The 20,362-nt window shown below is 40.5% G+C and overlaps 1 protein-coding gene across 1 annotated transcript; it reads right to left on the bottom strand.

Annotated features, from left to right (window-relative positions):
• Positions 1 to 1,437: 1,437 nt before the first annotated feature.
• Positions 1,438 to 15,955, bottom strand: lmnb1 (lamin B1). The gene is made up of 11 exons (XM_072659024.1): positions 15,219 to 15,955; positions 8,052 to 8,208; positions 7,826 to 7,951; positions 6,476 to 6,646; positions 5,849 to 5,974; positions 4,579 to 4,799; positions 3,821 to 4,046; positions 3,594 to 3,698; positions 3,176 to 3,295; positions 2,854 to 2,958; positions 1,438 to 2,700 (listed from the first exon to the last, which is right to left on the bottom strand). Exons 1-11 carry the CDS (start codon positions 15,563 to 15,565, stop codon positions 2,659 to 2,661), a joined length of 1,746 nt encoding a protein of 581 aa, XP_072515125.1. The 5' UTR covers positions 15,566 to 15,955; the 3' UTR covers positions 1,438 to 2,658.
• Positions 15,956 to 20,362: the final 4,407 nt, after the last annotated feature.

Consider the following 20,362-nt stretch of genomic DNA (forward strand, 5'->3'; position numbering starts at 1 on the left):
GAATCTGATGCAGGCAGCAGCTACAGGAAGCTAGTGAGGAGAACGCAGCAGAAGAGCTACAGGGCTGAAACATTGAAGACAACCCATGCCGCTGCATTCTGGAATAATCGCAGAGGCCTGATGGGGGCAAAGGGAGGTCAGCCAGAAGAGAGCTGCAGTAATCAAGTCTTGAAGTGACAAGAGACTGAACAAGCATCTGGGTGGCCTCTTTAGAGAGGAATTATCCAGATGTGAAAAAGCTGAATTCTGCATGACCGACTACCCCGACTCCTGTCAGACAGCTGTTGAATCCCACTGTACACTGATCTGTACTACCTGAAACTACTTAGGCTTTCAGCTATCTTCAGGCTACAGGCCTGTTTTAATAGAAAATGGCAAATCCCACTGGAGCAGAGTTGTGCATATACAGAGCTGCCAGTTTGATAGAAACAACTACTTACCTACCTGTACTCACAGGCCAGTTTACCACTGCTAACCAGAGGTGATGTAATTAGGGGACCATTCCCACCCAGCAGAGCAGTAACACTGCTGAAATATTTTAGAGAAGAGAGCTTACACTCTATGAATTTTATTCAGCTGAGACAGAGGTGAGATCAGTCTGACCAAAGAGATTAGGCCACCTATGAACTGCCAAGGGTAGTTTCTCAAGAGCTAAATTTCAGAAACAGGAGAAATTTGCTGAAGTCTCTCACCAACCTCAAACAGGACTTAACGTGTCTATGGGGAAACAAATGGGACTGAAGGAGATCTTAACTTGACCATTTCTTTCCTCTGGGTAGTTACAGTATTTTCTGTAAACCTTGTGAGACCAGCTTCTGTTACAATAAGGTGATGCAGATGTGCTAGACCTTGCACAAGTAAAAGCAGGCATTCAGTGAAGATTCTAGTTTCTAATAAAATGCACATACATCCACCCTGGCAGGAACATTTTAATGCCTAAGTGTGGCATAATGAATAATCAGTTTCCACGACCTGCACAGGTGAGGAACTTTCTTTATGAAGCTAAAAAATATTCTAAAAATATGAAAAGGGCCCCGTTAGGATTTCCTTTGATAAAACATGCATCTCCAAAATGGTGACTGAACACAAAAAAGTTCTAAGCTTTGAATTGAAGTCAATGTAAAATGAGCCATTTAGAAAGTCTATTCATGCCAAATTATACACCATGTGCAGAGCAGCTACAGGTGTTGAAACCATAGAAAAAACTAAAAATAGAAAAATGGGAGATACATGTTTTTCCATTGACCAGCAGCGATATTTTGTTTATAATTGTCTCATGAAAGTGAGGTTTCTTCTTACATTTTATATTATAAATATTTAAAGTAATTTCATTGTTAGGTGTATCATGCATGACTGACCAACTGGTTATATGATACATTTAATAAATATACTTAAAGAAGTAAACTACGTACAGCAAGCAGCACAAGTTAGGCTGGATAAAAAATAACAAAATTTATTAACCTTTTAAACAGTAAAGGTTACAGCAAAATAAGCATGCAAGTGACATGACAACCCACAATTCTAATAATGGTTAAAATTAAATCAAATGTAGGTGTAAGACTGTCAGTTAGATAAAACAGACAAAAGGGCATAACACTTAAGCAATTCAACCTCAAGGCAGTTTCTTATAAGAGGTAATAGATCATACATGATATTGCTGAACTCAGCTGAACAGATAAATGCAAGTGTATAAGGAAAAAGTAGATACTGTGTAACCAATTTAGAGTGCTTACATATCTGCTGGTAAAATACAGTAGCTCAAGAAGAGCATGACGCTAGCTTCTATAGTATAATGGCTCAAAACTGTCAATTGACCATATTTGCAGGGACAACTCAGTGTATACTGGCATGTTCAGTGGTTTGAACTGTAAGAGTTCTATATACTGAATCATAATTTAACCAAAGAAATAATAAAAATAATAGCTGGTTTAAGTGTTACTCTTGACTGATAATTGCCATTACTATTGCGAATAGCTTACAATCACAACAGCTTGAGAGGTTCCTCAGTTTTGACTGCCTGACTGCTTCGGTCTCAGTTTTGACCGTCTGACTGCTTCCAGAGATTCTAGACTGACACCATGTGGTGAACTGCAGACTTCAAGATTAAACACTGTCAACTATGTGAATGCACACAGCAGCCTGCTCTTCAAGTGTTCTCTGAATAGGCAAAGACATTTTGACTTCCATGTCTCAAGCTAGTCTACATTCCATTATATGAAACAACCTCTCCAGCTAAAAACTAGAAAGCTAGTATAAAATTATAACTTCTATAAAGAGGTCTTTAAAATGCTATCTTTAAAAAAATGGAGATGTACATAAAAAAGGTAAGATCACAGCACCTGGAGGACTGGGTGATTTTTGCAAAAAGCTGCCTAAACTGTCACAGAGCTCTTAGTCTAACTAAGGAGTCCCCCACTGATCACAATTTTGGTTTATACAAAGCAAGTTGTGATGCAACACACTGCATTCACATATAAAATAAAAATGTACCAAAATGGTTTACAATCATTTAAAACTATTAGAGAAAAAAATAAAAAATAATAATAAAAAAAAGAAATCACTCAGTTTATAATACACTAGTGATACAAAAATAGTTCTGAGGTGGTTATAGTATTGGCAGCTGAGACTGGTTGTAGTGGAAGGGTAGTGTTGCTGCGCTCACATGATTGAGCAGCCTCTCTTGGCAGCACGTGGATCTCCCTTTAATATAAAAAAAAGGGGGGGGTTATAATTAATTAATAATTAATGTTGACACATCTGGAGTAAGATTAGATTGCAATAAGAGGGTAAATTCTTTCAAATATGAAACTAGACCCGTAAAATATAAGGTCCCATAAAATCACTACATCTAACCTGCTGATGGAAGAGATGTTCCTCAACAACCTCCACACCCTCATCATCCTCTTCTTCCTCTTCTACTGTGGCAGTCTTGAACACTGTACTTCTTACAGCCACTTCCTGTGAAAGAGAATGCATTCTTTAGTTACTCAACTGGCTCCCAGGCAGAGACAAGAACAACAACACTTCAATCCTGACCCCTGCTGGACACTGAAGGAATAACATTGCACAGTCATGGTGACCGTCTTTAAAGCTCCACTCAAGCCGAAAATGAAGATGAAGACCAGATGAAGAGTCTAGAGACTCCATGAGACGCTGCTGAAGTGTGGGGTCTTACCTCTCCCTCTGCATTAGTCAGAACCACTTTTACATTCTCCCCAGTGCCCCAGGAGCCCTGACTTTTCCAGATGAGGTCAGTTGGAGGGCTGGAGCTCACTCCAGCATTAGATGCCCAGATCTGCCAGAGTGACACATTTAATAAGCATGTTAAAGCTATCTGTTATCTACTAGAGATGGCATTTAGCCACTTGTTTCCAGATAGCAAAATGTAATGAATCACAGATCAAATATTTTTGAAAAAAGTTAAAAAAAAATAAGCTGCAAAAGCATTAGAAGAGAATTAATATACAGATGAATGAAATCACAGTGCAAGTGTGTGCTACACCCCCTTTGAAAAGGTCTGTCTCAAATGTAAACGTAGAGGAATTATCTAGAACGGTCTCAGTACATGAATGAAAGACATAGGATGGACTTACAGTGACTTTCTGACCAGCCTTCAGGACATATTTGGGAGTAAACTTGTAGGTAGCAGAAGCATCTCCTATAGTTCTGGTCATTTCAAACCCTACCATTGCCTGGTCCTGCAAAAGGCCAAAGAGCATCACAAAGCTTCAGTATACAACACAATGCTTTTGTGAACAGGTTTAAAGCAAAAACACATCACACTAAATTTTAGAAACATGCCCTCCCCAGTGGTTCTGACCTGATCAGAGGTGTTGTGGAGCCGGATGAATTTGCCATCCACGTCAAGCTCATCGATGCAGACGTTGCCGGTGGCAGAGGCAGAGTGGGCGATGCTGACGCTGCTGCTGGCTTCAGACTCCTCAACGTCCACACGCTTTCTTTTCCCGCGGGTGGTTCGAACACTGCGGCTAGACGAAGCTCGGGACACTGTAACACGGGACGAAGGGCTGGGAGACAGCTTCAGTCTAAACAAAAGAGAGTACAATATAAATATAGAGAGAACAGAGTAAGACGCCAAGTGTGCATTAGAAAGGTTTTTCAAAATGTAGGTCACTGGAGGAAAATTTAAAAGGAATCTGCATCAAGTTCAATCCAGTTTCAATTCTTTGTTAAAGGCCATTTTTCCTTTTTTAAAGTGTAGGCTAAAAAAATCACCAAGATAAAGTAATCATTTGCAGGCTTTCCACCAAAAGACAAATTTCACAGTCTCAGAGAAACTTGCAAGGTCACTGAAGAGCACGCCTGTCATCTTACTTGTGTGGTGCAAGGTGGTCATGATAGCAACCCTTTTCTTGCCTTGCCATGTAATAAACATGTTGCATTTAATCACAAATGTTTAGTCTTGGCTCAAGCAACATGATGTGGGCGTTTTGAATAACCAATAGAGGAGCACCTTGTTGTCCCTGTTCATTTAACCAAGGTTGAGTCTTCTCTAGCCACCCCCCACACTTTTCACACCAAACATGTTCTGTAGAAAAAGCTGTGCACAAGTCTGACCTCTCCTCTTCTCCTTCAAGCAGTTTCCTGTAGGCATTGATCTCCATGTCCAGGGCCAGTTTGACATCCAGCAACTGCTCATACTCTTCCAGCTGCAGCTGCATCTTGGCTCTGATCTCAGAGATCTCACGCTCTTTATCCGACAACATCCTGCGGCTCAGGTCCTTCTCCTGAGCCAGAGCAGCCTCCAGCTCATTAATACGGTCCTGCCAGCCTCGAGCCTAAACAAAGAGGTGTAAAAAGAAAGATCAAGAGGATCAGAGGAAGTGTGAGTAAAGAACAAAAATGTAAAAAACTCCCGGAGTCGGAGCACAAAGATCTCATGACCACTGACCGTGGACAGTGTTTCTGGTTTCCCCCTGATTTCACTGCTTGATCGTCTACCTTACTCATACACAGGTTTATTTCGGTCCACTCTATTTATGATCTTATGTACCTGTTCCTGACACTCCCCTTCTCCTCTACTGCTGCTTCTGTTCAAACTGTCTCTCCTTCCTGTCAAAAACAGTAAACCCTACGCTACTAAATCATACTGCAGTCATGATTTTGACACTTTAGCTCATGTAGTTGGCCTGTATGGGTCAAGTCTTAATAATAAAGCGATTATAAAGGGCTACAGTTTTCAGCATTCAGTTGCCAAAAACTGGATGTGGCAAATCAATACATCCTGTCACGCCCAGATTAATGCCAAACAAGAGTGCAGTGAACAGGTCACCCTTTCTTAATGAGTACTACTAAATTTTTTACCAAGCAATTTGCACTTTGCCTGGATACAGCAACTAAATACCCAGATCAATGCAGGAACATTTGAATTTATTGAACATAGCATAGTCTTATAACTGAACTTGAAACAAGACAGAGCTAACTGGTAATTATAAAAAAAGGCAACTGACCTGCAACTCTTAATATGCCAGTACTGACTGTCAGCTGCCAAACTAATGCAATTACTTACACAACCGGTCAAGACATGCACAAAAAACAGGAAGTTCCAATTTACTGAAGCGTCAGCTACTGTTACGCACCTTCTTCATTAATAAGTTAAAAAGCAGTATTTCCAACAATATGGACCTTCCTCTAGTCTCCAGCAATTTCCAATCATTAAAAGCATCCCAATGGAGCACAGACAAACACCAAATCAAAACACCTATTGTGTATCTGACTGACTTTAGTACTGGGTGTCCAATTGACTCAATTCCTGACACCAACATGGTGTTGAGCAAAAGCAAAATACAAAAATCAGAAGAATTGAGCAAGGGTGTGACTGGTGTACCTCCTTTTGCAGGCTGGCCAGCTGAGCAGCCAGGCTCTCGACCCTCAGAGAAGACTCCTTCAGCTCCTCACGAGCCATGCTAGCAGAACTGCTGTTCATCTCTGACGACAGGCGCACGTTCTCCAGCTGAAACACACAGAACACTATATGACAGACTTGGGAAATGAGCTTAAGTTTAAGAAGCACTACCAGAGAGAGGAACTGAAGAGCAGTGTTTGTTCACAGACTGGAAGGAAGTGCAACACTAGCACTGCAGATGGTGAGAACAAGAGAGGAGGTGTAAACACGATTAGAAATCACCAGGAAACAATCTAACCTAAGTAAAGCAAATACAAACTGCGATGATATTCATATACAATATCCAATGAATATCAATCCATCCTAGTGACTATGCTGCTATATAAATAATATTAACTGAATAACTAAGTGTCAAAGTAAAAAAAGTGCAAAAAAATTAAATAACTTCGGATATTGGTAAATCCACACTAGGCACATTTTTGCTCATCTAGTAAACCTGATTCAACTCATTAACTCCCTCATGATGTGATCTGGAGTGTAAGAGTAAAGAAAACAAAAATGCAGGGAACTACTGAACTACATAGTTCATAAGTAAGGAGTGAGCTTCACCTTAGCCACATACGTCTGCTCCATCTCTTCCTTGTAGAGTCTGACTTGGTCATCGTGCTGCTGTCTCATGTCAGCCAGGGCCTGGGCCAGTTTAAATTCATACTCAATCTGACGGCCTGAGTCCACCTCCACCAGCCTGGTTTCATGTCTGCGTCTGGTGTCCTTGATCTCCTGAGAGTTGTGCGAGCAGAGTGACGAGTGGTCAACGCAGAGCACAATATACTTTTTTCGGTTAACAATACAAGAGCTGTGATCTATGTGCACACAAACAGGGGTGTGAACACAGAGTCAATAAAAGGGAGGTTACAGAAAGGTGAGAAACAATGAAGCGATAGCAGACTGGGTTCATGAAAATGAGCAAACAGTCAAAGGCAACAATCGTGTCTAAACATGGGCTCACACAGCTACCAAGTGTTCTATGTAACTAAGGCGGTGAATTTTAGTTCAAAGAGGCTAATGCTGCTGTGTGCGCGTGTGTGTATGTATGTATGTATTTCCTTCAGTGTTTTCATTTTCATTTGAAAAACCTGCGCTTCCACCTTGCATGACTCACTAGTTTATGGTGAAGTGCAAACTAGAATTCACAAATATACAGCAGCTTACGCTGCTGCCAACCAATGTTTAGTCTGGGTAGCTTAGCGACAGTTTCCTGTCTAAACTTGAAACCTATGTACCATTTTATACAAGGACTACACATGAATTTTACATTAAAAAGGAAACAAGAAACCGGTTTGAATAGAACACGGAAATACAACTCTCCCAAATCAAAAGCCAAATATTCCATATTTTGCACAATCAAATTTTTACTACGGCTTAATATTCTGCTCTATAGGCATTACATAAGACTATGGTTAATAGAAGACATAATACATAAAACTATGGCTCCAACAGTACTACGAGCATTTTCCTCTGCCAACACAACAGCAGAGTTTTTTTCAGGTCAGTAAGTGCACAGTCACTCAAACCATCAAACTAATCAGACAGCATTCAACAGTGCAGGACCCTGTCCTCAGGGGCAGTTACAGTGTGTGAAAGGAACATTTAGTCAATACTCTGTAGCTCAGTACATTTCAGGGGGCTGTGAACTAATAGGAAATGCTAAATGTGGTTATCAACAATGCACTACAGATTCATTTAATCAGACTAAACTAGTGACTAATAACAATAACCGTTAAATGTTTGATTTGGCAGAAGCCTTAGCTAAATTTAATCTAGCATCGTAATCAGATCTTACCTGTGAACTGTGGACTAAAAGGCGACATGCTGGTGACTAGTAAAGGTGTTCTATGAAATACTACTTAGGTCAAATAGTAACAACTGACCCCTCATTAAAGAAACAAGGCTGCTTACCTCCTCAAACATGTTCTTGCGAAATTCAAGCTCCTCCACCAAGCTTTGGCATCGGTTCTCCAGGTCCACTCTCAGCAGAGTCTCATCTCCCAGCTGCTTCTTGGCTGATCCCAAACTTGCCTCAAGCTAAAGACCACAAGAAGAGTTACCTCTTTGAAGCTTGCATCATACCTCATTAAAAGCACAAAGAGGGAACAAAAAACAAACACCATGAACGTGTCCATACCTCCTGGATCTGTTCCTGCAGGTCAGCCAGTGTGCCCTCAAGGGTTTTCCTCTCCGACAGTGCAGTGGCGAGGCTAGCCTCTTTAGAGTGCAGCAGAGCTTCAACATCCTTCAGCCGGGCCTGACAACCAGCCAGGTCTGCATCTTTCTTTGCATAGCTGCAACCACAAATACAGAGCCCATCATCAGTCTCCAAAGACATGAAGATACAAGAAGGTTTCTGTACACAGGAGGTTGGACAAAAGAAAAGCAGAAGCATGCTGCATGTTTCGGTTTTAAGGGCAAATGTGTAGAAGAGGACCGGGCCAAAGGTGACAGAAAAATGAAGCGTTAATGCAAAGTGCTGATGGTATTAAAGGGTCATTCCGTGGGGCAGATGAGTAGAGTGGTGTTCATGGCTAGGGGGTATGCCATTTAATCAATGGACTGAACTGCTGGGGTTGTGACCCACTGAAAAGAAAGATTACATCAGACCAGGATGCCATTCTCAACAATGTTATCAGCTCAGTCCCTCATTACAGAGCAGAAAAGGGTGGAGTTTTACTAACTTGCACACCATCGGCCGACAGAATTTTGATTGCACAACTGACAATACAGGTCTGTCAAGCACAGTGGCCACCAGAGAAAATGCCATTAATAGGTTTTAATGCCTTTCCTTGAAACAAAGAGAGAAAAAAAAAAAAAAAAAAAAAAAAAAAAAAAAAAAAGGGACAGAGGTCTTTGGAAAAGATTAATAAAAACCGAGAAAAGTCTACTCAAATTAAACAGAAACAACTCCGTTTTCTCTGCATTTCCTTTAATTGTTCACACATTACATATGACAGTTCCTCTACAACTTGAGGGGTGAGTGGGACTATCAAAACCAACTGTACCCACCTCTGAACGGCCCACTAGAACACCCTGATCTTTCTCTACAACACTGAGTGCAGCTGTGTCCAATATAAACATGTGAAGAATATAGGGGAGGGCAAATCCTGAGGGCTCGGCAAATACAAATATAGATAACTGCAAAAACATTCGCTGTCTTAAGTGAAATTCCATGCAGAAATGTGCATATAGTCCATTAACACACAGTAGGCTTAATGTAAAGCAACGCAGTTCACGGAGAGGCTTTGTTCCTACATATGCTCCTGCCTTGACCCATTCTATAAACTTCCATGCAACTGCATTCAGCAGTGAACTTTAAGAGTCAAGTAAAGCTACCTCTAACTCCTGCATAACGTCAATGCACATGGAGTCGTCCTTGTCCTGCATTCCTTTAAATACATGAAAAAAAAAACAAAAAAAACAATCCTCCATCAATTACAGAGGGGCACAACTCAATGAAAGTAGTTTAACTTTTAGTTTTGTTTAAATAACATTTAATAGCAGCAAGAATAGTTCATGATATGATAAATCAATTTATGACACATGTAGTAGGCTAAAGAGTTTATAGAGGTGCTATTAGCACTGAAAAGGTTTATCTGCTTCAATGAAACAGAACTCAAATATAAAGAACAAGCCATCCGATGAGCCTTTACTGATGTAAAGGGGCTGGACTTACACATATGTATAATCAGCATATTAAGCCTTTTGTTTAATATAAATAAAGTATGCAAATATGTAAAGCAATTTACATGCAACTTCTCCAAAACAGCAGTTATGGTTGTGATTCATTCTATATGATTTGGTCCATATTCTGCATATCACAGATCAATCCCGGGGATCTACCACTCTGCAGAGTTTATCTCCAGCCCGAATCGAACACACCTGATCCAGATAATTAAGGCCTTCAGGAGCAACTAAACATTAGAGTAAGCTGTGTTGGATCTGAACTCTTCAGGGTGGTAGATCTCCAGGACCAGGATTGAGCAGCCCTGCCCTACATCTAAGGTCAAAGCAACAAAAACAGGTCAAGGGGGGAAGGAAGTATACACACACACACAGTTCTAAAACTTCACACCATGACTGGGTAGGTCAAACAAGCAGTTCCAACCACAAGGAACTTCCACATTGTGGACAGTGCAAAAGCCTCAAATACTTACTAGATACATACTACTAAAATCACCACAGCTTATGAAACATGCTTGCGTCAGACAGCCCAAAGTCCACCATACGACTGCTAGTAACTAAGGGATGCACAGAGTCATCCGTTTCTGCGCCGATACAGACAATACATGAACAATGGCTTATACCATTGTTGAATTAATAAATCTGACCGTGGAAGAGACTTAATGTATCAGAATTGAATGAAACATTACTAACTTTGTAAAACAACAAATGAACACATTAACCCAATTTCTGTTTGTCACTAAAGTTATTGCTCTGGACATCAGCAGTGCTGTCTGGGCTCAGGGCTTCTATTCTGAAATTCGAAGTCTAAAGACTAATGAGACTAAAGAGGATCTAGCAGCTCCTCCTTTCTCAATTCTCCTTATATTGAAGACGAACTTTATTTGCTGAGACATTATGAGAGGTCAAGGTCACCACACTTGCTGTTTGCTATATGTGCATCACATCTAAGTAACACAGATCCTGAGTTATACAGGCGGTGCAAGAATCGGGTTCCATAAAAAGAGATTTGAGAAAACCCCTTGGATTAGACAAGTTATTTGGTTCTCTGTAGGACCACCCCCCCCCCCCCCAATCACATGTGTGACTGAGCGAGAGCGAGAGAGGTGGGGTGCTGAGGTATTAAGTACAGACGAGTAAGAGCGCAGTCTAAGTGGAGAACAGAATTAATGGAATGCTGGAGGAATGTGAACCATTTTACACTCAACTGTAAAGGAAAGAGGATAACTATCAGCAAGGCACAGGAGCATTCCTGTCACATCACTACCATTACCTACAATTACATTTAAAAACAAACGCTGAATCAGCCCCCACACACTTACAGAATCTGCACTGAAAACACACAATGCATTTTTTACTTGCATTTTTACCGTCACAGTACGGGCTCAATGCACGCAGTTGTACAGACAATCCATTGTAAACTATGTGCAAAGATTGACTAGCAAAACCAAATTTTTTCATTTTCCACCCTGGAAACCAGAAGCCATTAGCAATGTCATGGCAAGCTTAGCACAAGCCGATGGGTGTGACTATCGGAAGCGAGACCAAAATACTCAAACTGAAGTATTTCAAAACCATTATAAAAACACTGATGAAAATCTGACCCAACCCCCCCCACACACACACCTCAAACAGTTTCGCTTATTCTGGCTACTGACTACTTGCGCTGATTTTCAAATTGATCAATGTGCATGAGTGCCACTGCAGGGACAGATTCAGCCACATTGGACAGATACAGGTCACTTGCGCTTATGAATGAAGCCAAGATTGCCAAAATCAAGTCAAGCTAAAAATCTGAATTGATTGAGGCTTGTAATGTGAACGCAGCAAAGACATTTTTTTTTAAATCACTGCACAAATGTCCTTTACATAGCAGCACACTTGCTACCACGTGACAAGTTTTTGATAGCATACATGTCTTCACTGTAATGGACCTGGACAAAGACACTTTTCAGAGGCAAAAATGAACAGCTGCCCAAGTGAGAAGACCTATAGCACCATCTTACAGCTGCCCTGTCACTCAAAACTAAAGTTTAAGAAGGAGCTACACTACAAGGCTAAAAGGGCTTCAAAACTCAGACTAATCAGAAGAGGGGGGAAAAAAGGAAAACTATACCAAACAACTTTTCACAAAAACCTGGAAGAAATGTTTACTGGAATGAACACAATCACATTTTCACAGCTCAACAGGTTCTTATGTATTTGTTAAATGGACACAAACTTCAAAGTCACCCTGACTCTGGCTTGCTTAAAGAACTGAAGTTACAGTAAATTCAGAAAATGCAAGTACTGAATTGCTAATTGGCCAAACTGTAATACTGAAACATGCTATAAATACTTTGTGCAACTCCTAGTAACTTAGCTTTTTGTACAGAGCTATGTAGTTTTACAGACCACCAACACATCAACCCAAACACCTCTATGAAGAGATTGCAGCACAGCAAAAGAGGCAGGTGCTACCAATAAATGGAGTCTATTCAACTTTCTTTGGAACAGGTGGTACAATCGTGCTTTCTGCTTCAGTCAATCAAGTGACAAACCACCACACTGGCTCATGTTAAACAGCCATTACTGTACAGGACAGTACACTTAAAAGGAAACATTTAAATTAAACTTAAAATGAAAATAAAACCATTGCGGTCTTTCACTCACAGCTTTCACATTCAGAATTCTTTCAAATGAATCGCTTTGGAAGTTCACTAGAAATTTCCTGTACCAAATCCAACCATAATAGCTTGAGGATGCATGTGTGCATAACAGCTACACGCAATCCTTTCACCCAAGGCTATACCTCGCTGTTTTTTTTTATTATTATTAAAGACATATGGAATGAAGCTACAAATAATGGGGAGCACAACAGTCCGTCTTAACTGTGGTATTCCTATTACCATCACTACTTGGAAAAAAATATACCTTAACCTTAACCCAAGGTGTAGAAATGTGTAGAAACCTACAACATTATAGTCTTCCACTACAGGACTACAGATGGCAACCAAGTGATTAAAAAGCATGGGTCTCCAATTAAGGCTTTAACAGGGTAGGTCAGGAGACTGTCAGGCAGAAACGCATAGCACAAGTCATCTACATCTCATTCAGGTTCATTTACAGATGTCTATAATACCGAATCCCCAGAGGAACTGCCTCATGAATGGAGTGTGATAATGGGTGGAGTAGCCTGCATACAGCCTCACTCACTACACTTAAAGCTCCACCCCCCAAATTCTTTCCCCATGACCCAAAAGCCATTCACTACAGGGCTGGGCTTGATTGGCTTTGTCAAATAGCTCTAGTTAGGTGATGCAAAAAAAAGACAGATGGATGTGACCATGCACATTGTCTAAGGTTCATTAGCAAAACAAACGCAAATCTATATCCATTTCTAAAAAGACAGCGGTTTTTATTTTTAAATTTTTTTAAAAGCATTTTCTTACATTCAGAAAAGGAAAGCAAGATTAATTATGCTGAACTTGTAGGATTTTGTAGAACCAAAGCCATTATAAAAATCAACTGTTTAACCAGGGTTAGTCTTGTGCTCATGGTACAAGACGAATGCCACCAAAAAAAGGTCACCAGATAAGGACAACAAAACAGAAGATCCACAAATAGGCCTCATGTGCAGTGTTAACAGATCAATCTGCCTTGCTTTCTAATTACATTTATTAACATTTTAGCATGCATTGTTCAAAGACAAAGCAGGTCATCCCATCAGCCAGGAAACAAATGTGCTAATAAATACAGCATGTAAACCACATTAATTACCTGCCCACACATAGAAATTGTACTCAAATGCAAGACTGTAGCCTATACAGTAATGATACGGGGTGCAACACTAAAACATGAACTTATAACTCCTAAAGTACAGCATTATCAAGGGTCACTAATCATTAAAGATGGTGGTGGGATAATCCTTAAATCCTTTTCCCAAAAGAGAGGGAGGAAGTGTGGGCATACTCAGCAACATCCTGAGTCTCGAACAGTTACATGCATTTCATTTTTCTTAAACAGCAGCTACAATATGAAGGAGCAAGGCAATGTAATTACATTAGACACTCAGCCATTTGACATAACCAGACACTCAAAACATCCTGTTAAAATGAAGCCACTTACTCCCCTCTAATTTGCTGAAGGCAGTAAAGTAAAGTATGTGTGCGAGAACCAGTTCACTACACAACTCGTGCAGTTTAAAGTGAGTGTGCACTTCTAAAGCCATGTCCACACTGTTGTGCACAATGTTTTTATAACACAGGCTTTATCTTACAATGTAAAGCCTGTTACAGTAAACTAATAATACGGAGAACTGTAATTGCATTTAAGGAAAGCATACAAGAAAGTAGTAGAAAGAAAGTTTTCCACAGATTCTGGCTGTAGCAATTGTACCTGGACAGGAAGTTGTGGAAAGGAAACAAGTGCGACCAAACCCCGAGCAACACCACTCACACAGACAGAGTGGGGAAATGGGGTCCAATGCATTCCACCTTAAACAGCTGTCTGGCATATAGCAGTGCAGTTTGTGCAGGGCAAGATAACGTGCTGGCAGACCCAAGGACTAAGCTACATTACGCATTATTTCTTTACCATATCAAAGGATTATCAAAAGCTCCTGATTAGATGTGCCACAAACAAAATGCCACAGCTAACAGCTTTAAGGTCATAAACGCACATAAAAAGTGTGTGGTCACCACTAAAAGCCACACGTTCAAGCACGGCCTGCGGTCCTTCGTGCTAAAGCTTGGTTTCCATTCAAATGACCACGGGTGAAGGTAGCTGCCCCTCCCCCAGAGCCACAAAAGGTGTGGCACTGGGAAAAGGCAGAACTTCAACCACGAACGTAGGACTGTTTGCCAAGTGATTCCCTACACATGGCAGCGTTTCTGGGACAGGAGTTGAAGTCCAGGCTCACAGGGAGGGTTAAACCCGGAGGTAGAGTTTACTTGCAGACTCCAGACTGAATAGTAGCCTCGACAACCACAGGCTTTCATACAGCCTCCTACTGCTGACCATACTTGATCGGACACAGTGAAATATGGATCCACTGAAGTTTTTTTTTGTTGTTTTTTTTACTTTAACCTAAAAAGCACCCGTTACCAAAGCGGTTCTCCACGTTTTTTCCCCCCTGAGAGCATTTCCATGTGCAACTTCCCATCGTTTCTCAATATTGAGGTTTCGCTCCGTGTGAACTCCCTCAGGAATGCGAGTCCATAAGTGGCCAGTCAGTGATTGCATACAGCAGCGGCTATTTTCGTTATTTTCACGGCTATTCTGGGATATTCAGCGCTGGGAATGACATTTCCAAACATGCAAGTATGTAAGCTGCCGTCTGTCCGCCTTATTTCCCTCAAACCAACCCTATAGGAACCCAAGCAGCCGTCTCTGACGGGACCATGGCTTAAGGGACGCCCCCCATTAGCCCCTTCATTAATTTTAGGCAATAACAGATACTTAATCGGCAGCAGAACTCACATTTAGGCTCATAGGTGACTACAAAAATAGTAAATAGTAAAAAGAAGAAAAAAAAAGTTTGAAGCAAGTTACGTACAATATTATAGAGTGTATAAATAAAAGAAAAGGAATAAAGCTATAAGCTCGTATGAGGGTTTACAACAGTAACTGGGCTCACCTCTGCAGTAGCTGTTCATGCTCGGTCCTGATCTTCCCCAGCTCAATCTGCAGCCTGGCGCGCTCCTTGGCCGTGTCGTCCAGAGACCTCCGCGCGTCCGCCAGCTCCGTCTCGTACAGAGACTTCAAGCCGGTGAGTTCGCGGCTCCTCACCTCTTCCCTCTCGGATATCTGCAGGTGGAGGACGCTATTCTCGGACTCCAGACTCCGCACCTTGTCGATGTAAACGGCCAGGCGGTCGTTGAGATGGCTGAGCTCTTGCTTCTCCTGCAGCCGCGTTATCCGCGTGGGGCTGAGCGGCGTGCTGCTCAGTCTCTGACCGGCCGGCGTGGAGGGTGCAGTCGCCATTGTAGTAGAACAACCCTAGCTAAATCCACTCAAAAAAGCTAGCTAGCTGTAATACAAGTAAAACAAGGTCCTCAGCGGTCCGTTGTAGTGTGTGGACTGGCCAAGAAGTCCAAGACGCCGCGTGAAAGGTCCTGCAGCGTGTAACTAATATCACCACATAAATACAATCAGCTAGGAAAAACGGTTAAATATAGCCTAGCAACTACAAAATAAGGGCCTCTGGCGAAGGGTTTCTGCTTAAAAAAATAACGCGGAAGTAAGCAATTAATTTTCAAGTCATCCCACAGCAAAGATAACGACGGAAGGAAGCAGAAAATCCCACAAAAGAAGGAAAAAGAGACCCAGAGACCACAAAGCTCTCACTTTGTCTCCCAGCCGAATGAAAGAAATGGGCTTGACTAATATGGCCGCTCCTCGCCGCGCAAAGGCCACGTGACTCCAGCCGACCAATAGCCAGCGGCGATGAGGCGAGACGCTTTCAACCGAAGCCTCTGAGACAGAATTCAAAATAAGTGGAATCGAGCCAAGAGCGCAGGACCACAACAACAGCAGGCCTGGAGAGCAGGACACAGAGCCCTGCGTTCATGCTTATGCCTGCCTGCCTGCCTCACTGGCATATTAGTGATTAATACATCAGACAGTTTTGTAGGTGTTTCAGTCTGCTGAAAAAAAAAAAAAACACATGTTCCAATTTGTAATTTCATCCTCTGGCCCATAACCATTTCTAAATAGCAGTTCTCTACCACCACAGACCAACCTCAACTGCAATTGTATTATTCCACAAGTGCAATGCAATAAACAACCTACCGCACACTTGAATAAATAGCATGTACAGCTTAAACACTGTCGTCTTGCTGGCTTGCAACACCAACCGTAGCAAAACTGACAGGACTGGTTTTCCACACTCGGATGAAGCCTTTAGACTGGAACAGTTCATGCTGACTTCACTGAAAAAGCCTTTTTGGACTGAAAGCATGGCCTGTCCTAGAATGCCTAGACTAGACTGTGCCATTGCATGTTGCTGAAATGTGATTAACATTCTTAAACATTGTCCAAGTCAAACTGTCACATTTGTTGGCTATATAGACATATGTTGACTATTAAGCTTATGAAAAAGTTAAGAAATTAAGGAAAAAATGCAATAATACAATGTTGTGCATCCTATGGGCGACTTTGTGATGCGTGTATAGCCCATTAAAGTACAATATGCAAATATGGCATTTAGAGTTCTGCTTTGAGAAATGTACTACAACTTTCGGATGTTTGGCCTCAGGTTATCGTAGAGTAGAGCATATCAGACATTCCTGTGTTGAACTTTCTATTTTTAATCCAAATACAATGTCTGTTATCAGAAAAAGCCTGCTAGTCAGTGTCGTCTGCTTCTGTTTGCAAATGAACTTGTTTCTTTGACATAATGATGAGCAGTATGACTGTCCCATTCACATTCACTGGAAATGCATGAATAGTGTATGTAAATGTGTGAATAGTCTAAAGATGCTTAAAGAGGAATTCCACCAGAATTATGAAATTTCAGCGTTGATGTAAACAGTCAACCTGAGTCATTTGATGCTTAATAGCACATTGTAGAGACAGATTTCTTTACAGTGGTAGTGATAGAAACTGATGATTACATTGTGTACAATGCAAATACAGCAATTCTATTCACTTCATTTGCATGTCTTCTAAATACTAATGCAAGTAATTTTGATCATGGTAAAAAAAAGCTTTATTTGGGTAATTCATGTCATTTTAAATATATCGTTTGGTTTAAAGTTGTATATTTATATCTTTAAACTACCACAAAGCCATGTCTTAGACAACAGGCAATGTATTTAAACCATATTTGTTTAGCAGCATTTTCTGAAGTAGCTTTGAGATATTATAAATGCTATAGAAATCTGGTTCCTCTCACCACTGATGTGCCCTAGGTTTCTCTAAAATGGCACATTTCAGGTTTAACAACTTTGAATGACTTTGTTTACACCTTAAATATTGAAATATGCTGACATTTTGAGAACAAAAACAATTTGGTTGACATCCCTCTTTACCACTGTTACAAAAAAGGCTAGTATATGGTGGACTTAGAGGGCAGAAGTCCAGCACAGATTGCTGATGTCCCTGCTCCAGCACACCTTCTACACCCGGAAATGAACTGACGTGGAAAAGCAGATGTATTTGAGCAGAGAAATCACCAAACTGAGCTGGGCACCAGCACTTGAGGACTGCAACTGTCAATTTCGGACAGTTAATGTACATAGGTGTGATAGCATGTCCTGCTTCAACTTGAGCAGAATTTGTAGGACATCTATCTCCAAGCCAACATACCAGTCAATCCTGAGTAATCACTAGGTACTACGGTATCCTGTATTTACATTTGGTTTCAGGAAGTTGCGTGAATCTGTTGTTTTCTTAAGAACCATCTCTAGAGTTAGATAAGCCGATAGCCTTTAAGCACAGATACGTCAATGGAGATTTGAATTACGACAAAAAACTGAGGTCAGAGGAGGAGAGGTGGTAATATGGAGTATTGCATGCTTGTATTGCAGAGAGCACACGCCAGTGTGAGCCTCCTAACTGCCACCTTTGAAACCAAAAAACCTTCTTCATTCTTCTCGCCTGGAGCAAAATGTTCTCAGCACATGCAGACGGGTCATGACATGTGTATTAGTGTTTTTGTGATGTAATTTATGGCTTGAGAGAGCCAAAAAACAACACCTAAATATTTTTATTTATGTATTATGTTTTCTGCTTTAATGGTGTTAAATGAATAGCTTATGCACATTCTATGCACCTCATTACCAATACCTACCTGTTAAATATCTATGCTCCTTACACTCATTACCTCTACTCAGGATTGAGTCATATTTATTGTATTTATTGTACTGTCTTGCACTTTGCACTTTCTGCAGTCTGTCCTGTACTGTATTGTTTTTGTCTGTACTGTATTGTTTTTGTCTGTACTGTATTGTTTTTTGCTCTCGTTTTGTTCCATGTGGCACCTGGAAAAAACATAATTTAATTTTACTGTGTACTTGTACAGAGCTGAAATGACAATAAAAGCCACTTGACTTGACTTGTTCCCTTTTAATTGCTGGAACTGGGATGTTTCCTGAATGTTAAAATGTGCAGTTTATTATTTATTTATTTCTTATTATAATTATTGAGAGCATTAATATTATTATTATTATTATTATTATTATTTTACTAGTAGTATTATATCATATGATTATTAATACAATATTGTATAATATTATTATGATTATTCTCAATTATTATAACTAGGGGTGGCACAATACCACTTTTTTCAAGTCTGATATCAATAATGCAACCTTTAGCATCTGCAATCCAATACATCTTCTTTCCTCTCTTTACCCTTAGACCCCTCAACCATTTTTTTTGCTTTTTTAGTTCGACAGAACTTTATTCATCTAAAAATTCCAAAGATTTTATAAGACACACTCACACATGCCATGTTATTTTAAGGAGATTCCAGGCTACTTACTTATGTCTGAATTTGAAATGTAGGTATGAACAGAATTTACATATTTGTAGATTTTCTTTTATTCATTTTACTTCATGCCTGCAGTTGAAGGTGTTGTTATGAGGACTATAAAGCATGGTTAGATAGGGTAAGTATTGCTGCTTGTTATAAGTTGCAGTAAGTTGTAAGTTGCAGTGATGCAGTTGAGTTATGAAGCCTAGGATACTGGTATGTACGCTTGAACCATGCATTTAAGTGTTAGATTAGTATAATGGATCTTTTTTTCCTGATATCCCAATGCAAGTTTGGCCAATATCAGACAAGAAAGTGGGTGATACTAGTTGGTGGATATAAGCCATTTCTTCTTAGTTAGAGTAGCTTTGTGGATTCACTACAAAACTAAAAACGGCAGCTTTGGACCCCAACTGGCTAATCGACTATGTTTGGGAAAGCAGAAAATTGCTATGGCCTAAACCATCTAACATTGCAGTTTTATGTGTTGCAGTTCAGCCATTAACATGTGTCATTTTTACTTGTTGAATCTTGTTTAATCTTGTTATTCAAACTAAAGTATCCATCTCCAAAAATGTGCTTGAGTTTTAGAATATGTCACTCTCACGTTTACAAATACTGACACAGTCCTTGAACCTCTAGTAAGCTGCATCTGTGGAATGTTACATGGTGCTGAAACATGCAGTCTCACACTGGGCCGTGAACTATGGGAAGGCTTTGGATTGCTACACTGGCAGTGTCAAAGATGCCACTTACTTACTACTCCAATGTCATGATAAGCCATGTGATTGCCAAGCACAGCATACAAAGAATCAGAAGTAGACTTTATTGACCAAATCAGTTTGTAGGTTTGTAGTTTCTAAAATTTACATCTACATGTGCTACACTACTACAACCAGGTGTGCCCTGTTAGATTGACTGTTTAAACAGTTCAGGACTGATTGTCTAGTCTTGGTGTGAGTCCTGGGTATCTCCTAGGAGCACTGCGTTTGTTGCTAAAAAAATAAACCAACAGAGAACGCAGAGTCAAGTCAAGTCAAGAGGCTTTTATTGTCATTTCAGCTTTTAGCAGTTGTTGACAGACAAACAGACAGTTGTGAAGCTAAAGCAGTCGGCACATTATTAAGACAAAAAGTGCAAAAATGGATGATAATGGACAGTTCATGGTAATGCGGGGCCCTTTTTTTGTACACATGAGAACTATCCACTCGTCTCGGGGGCTCACAACGTGTGCACAAAGTGCACTAAAAATGGGTGATGATTAGCGCGAGGAAATTTGGTTATAGCTTTTTTTATTCAGCTCA

Source organism: Salminus brasiliensis, chromosome 16 (assembly GCF_030463535.1).
Source record: "Salminus brasiliensis chromosome 16, fSalBra1.hap2, whole genome shotgun sequence".
In the NCBI taxonomy this organism is placed as follows: Eukaryota; Metazoa; Chordata; class Actinopteri; order Characiformes; family Bryconidae; genus Salminus; species Salminus brasiliensis.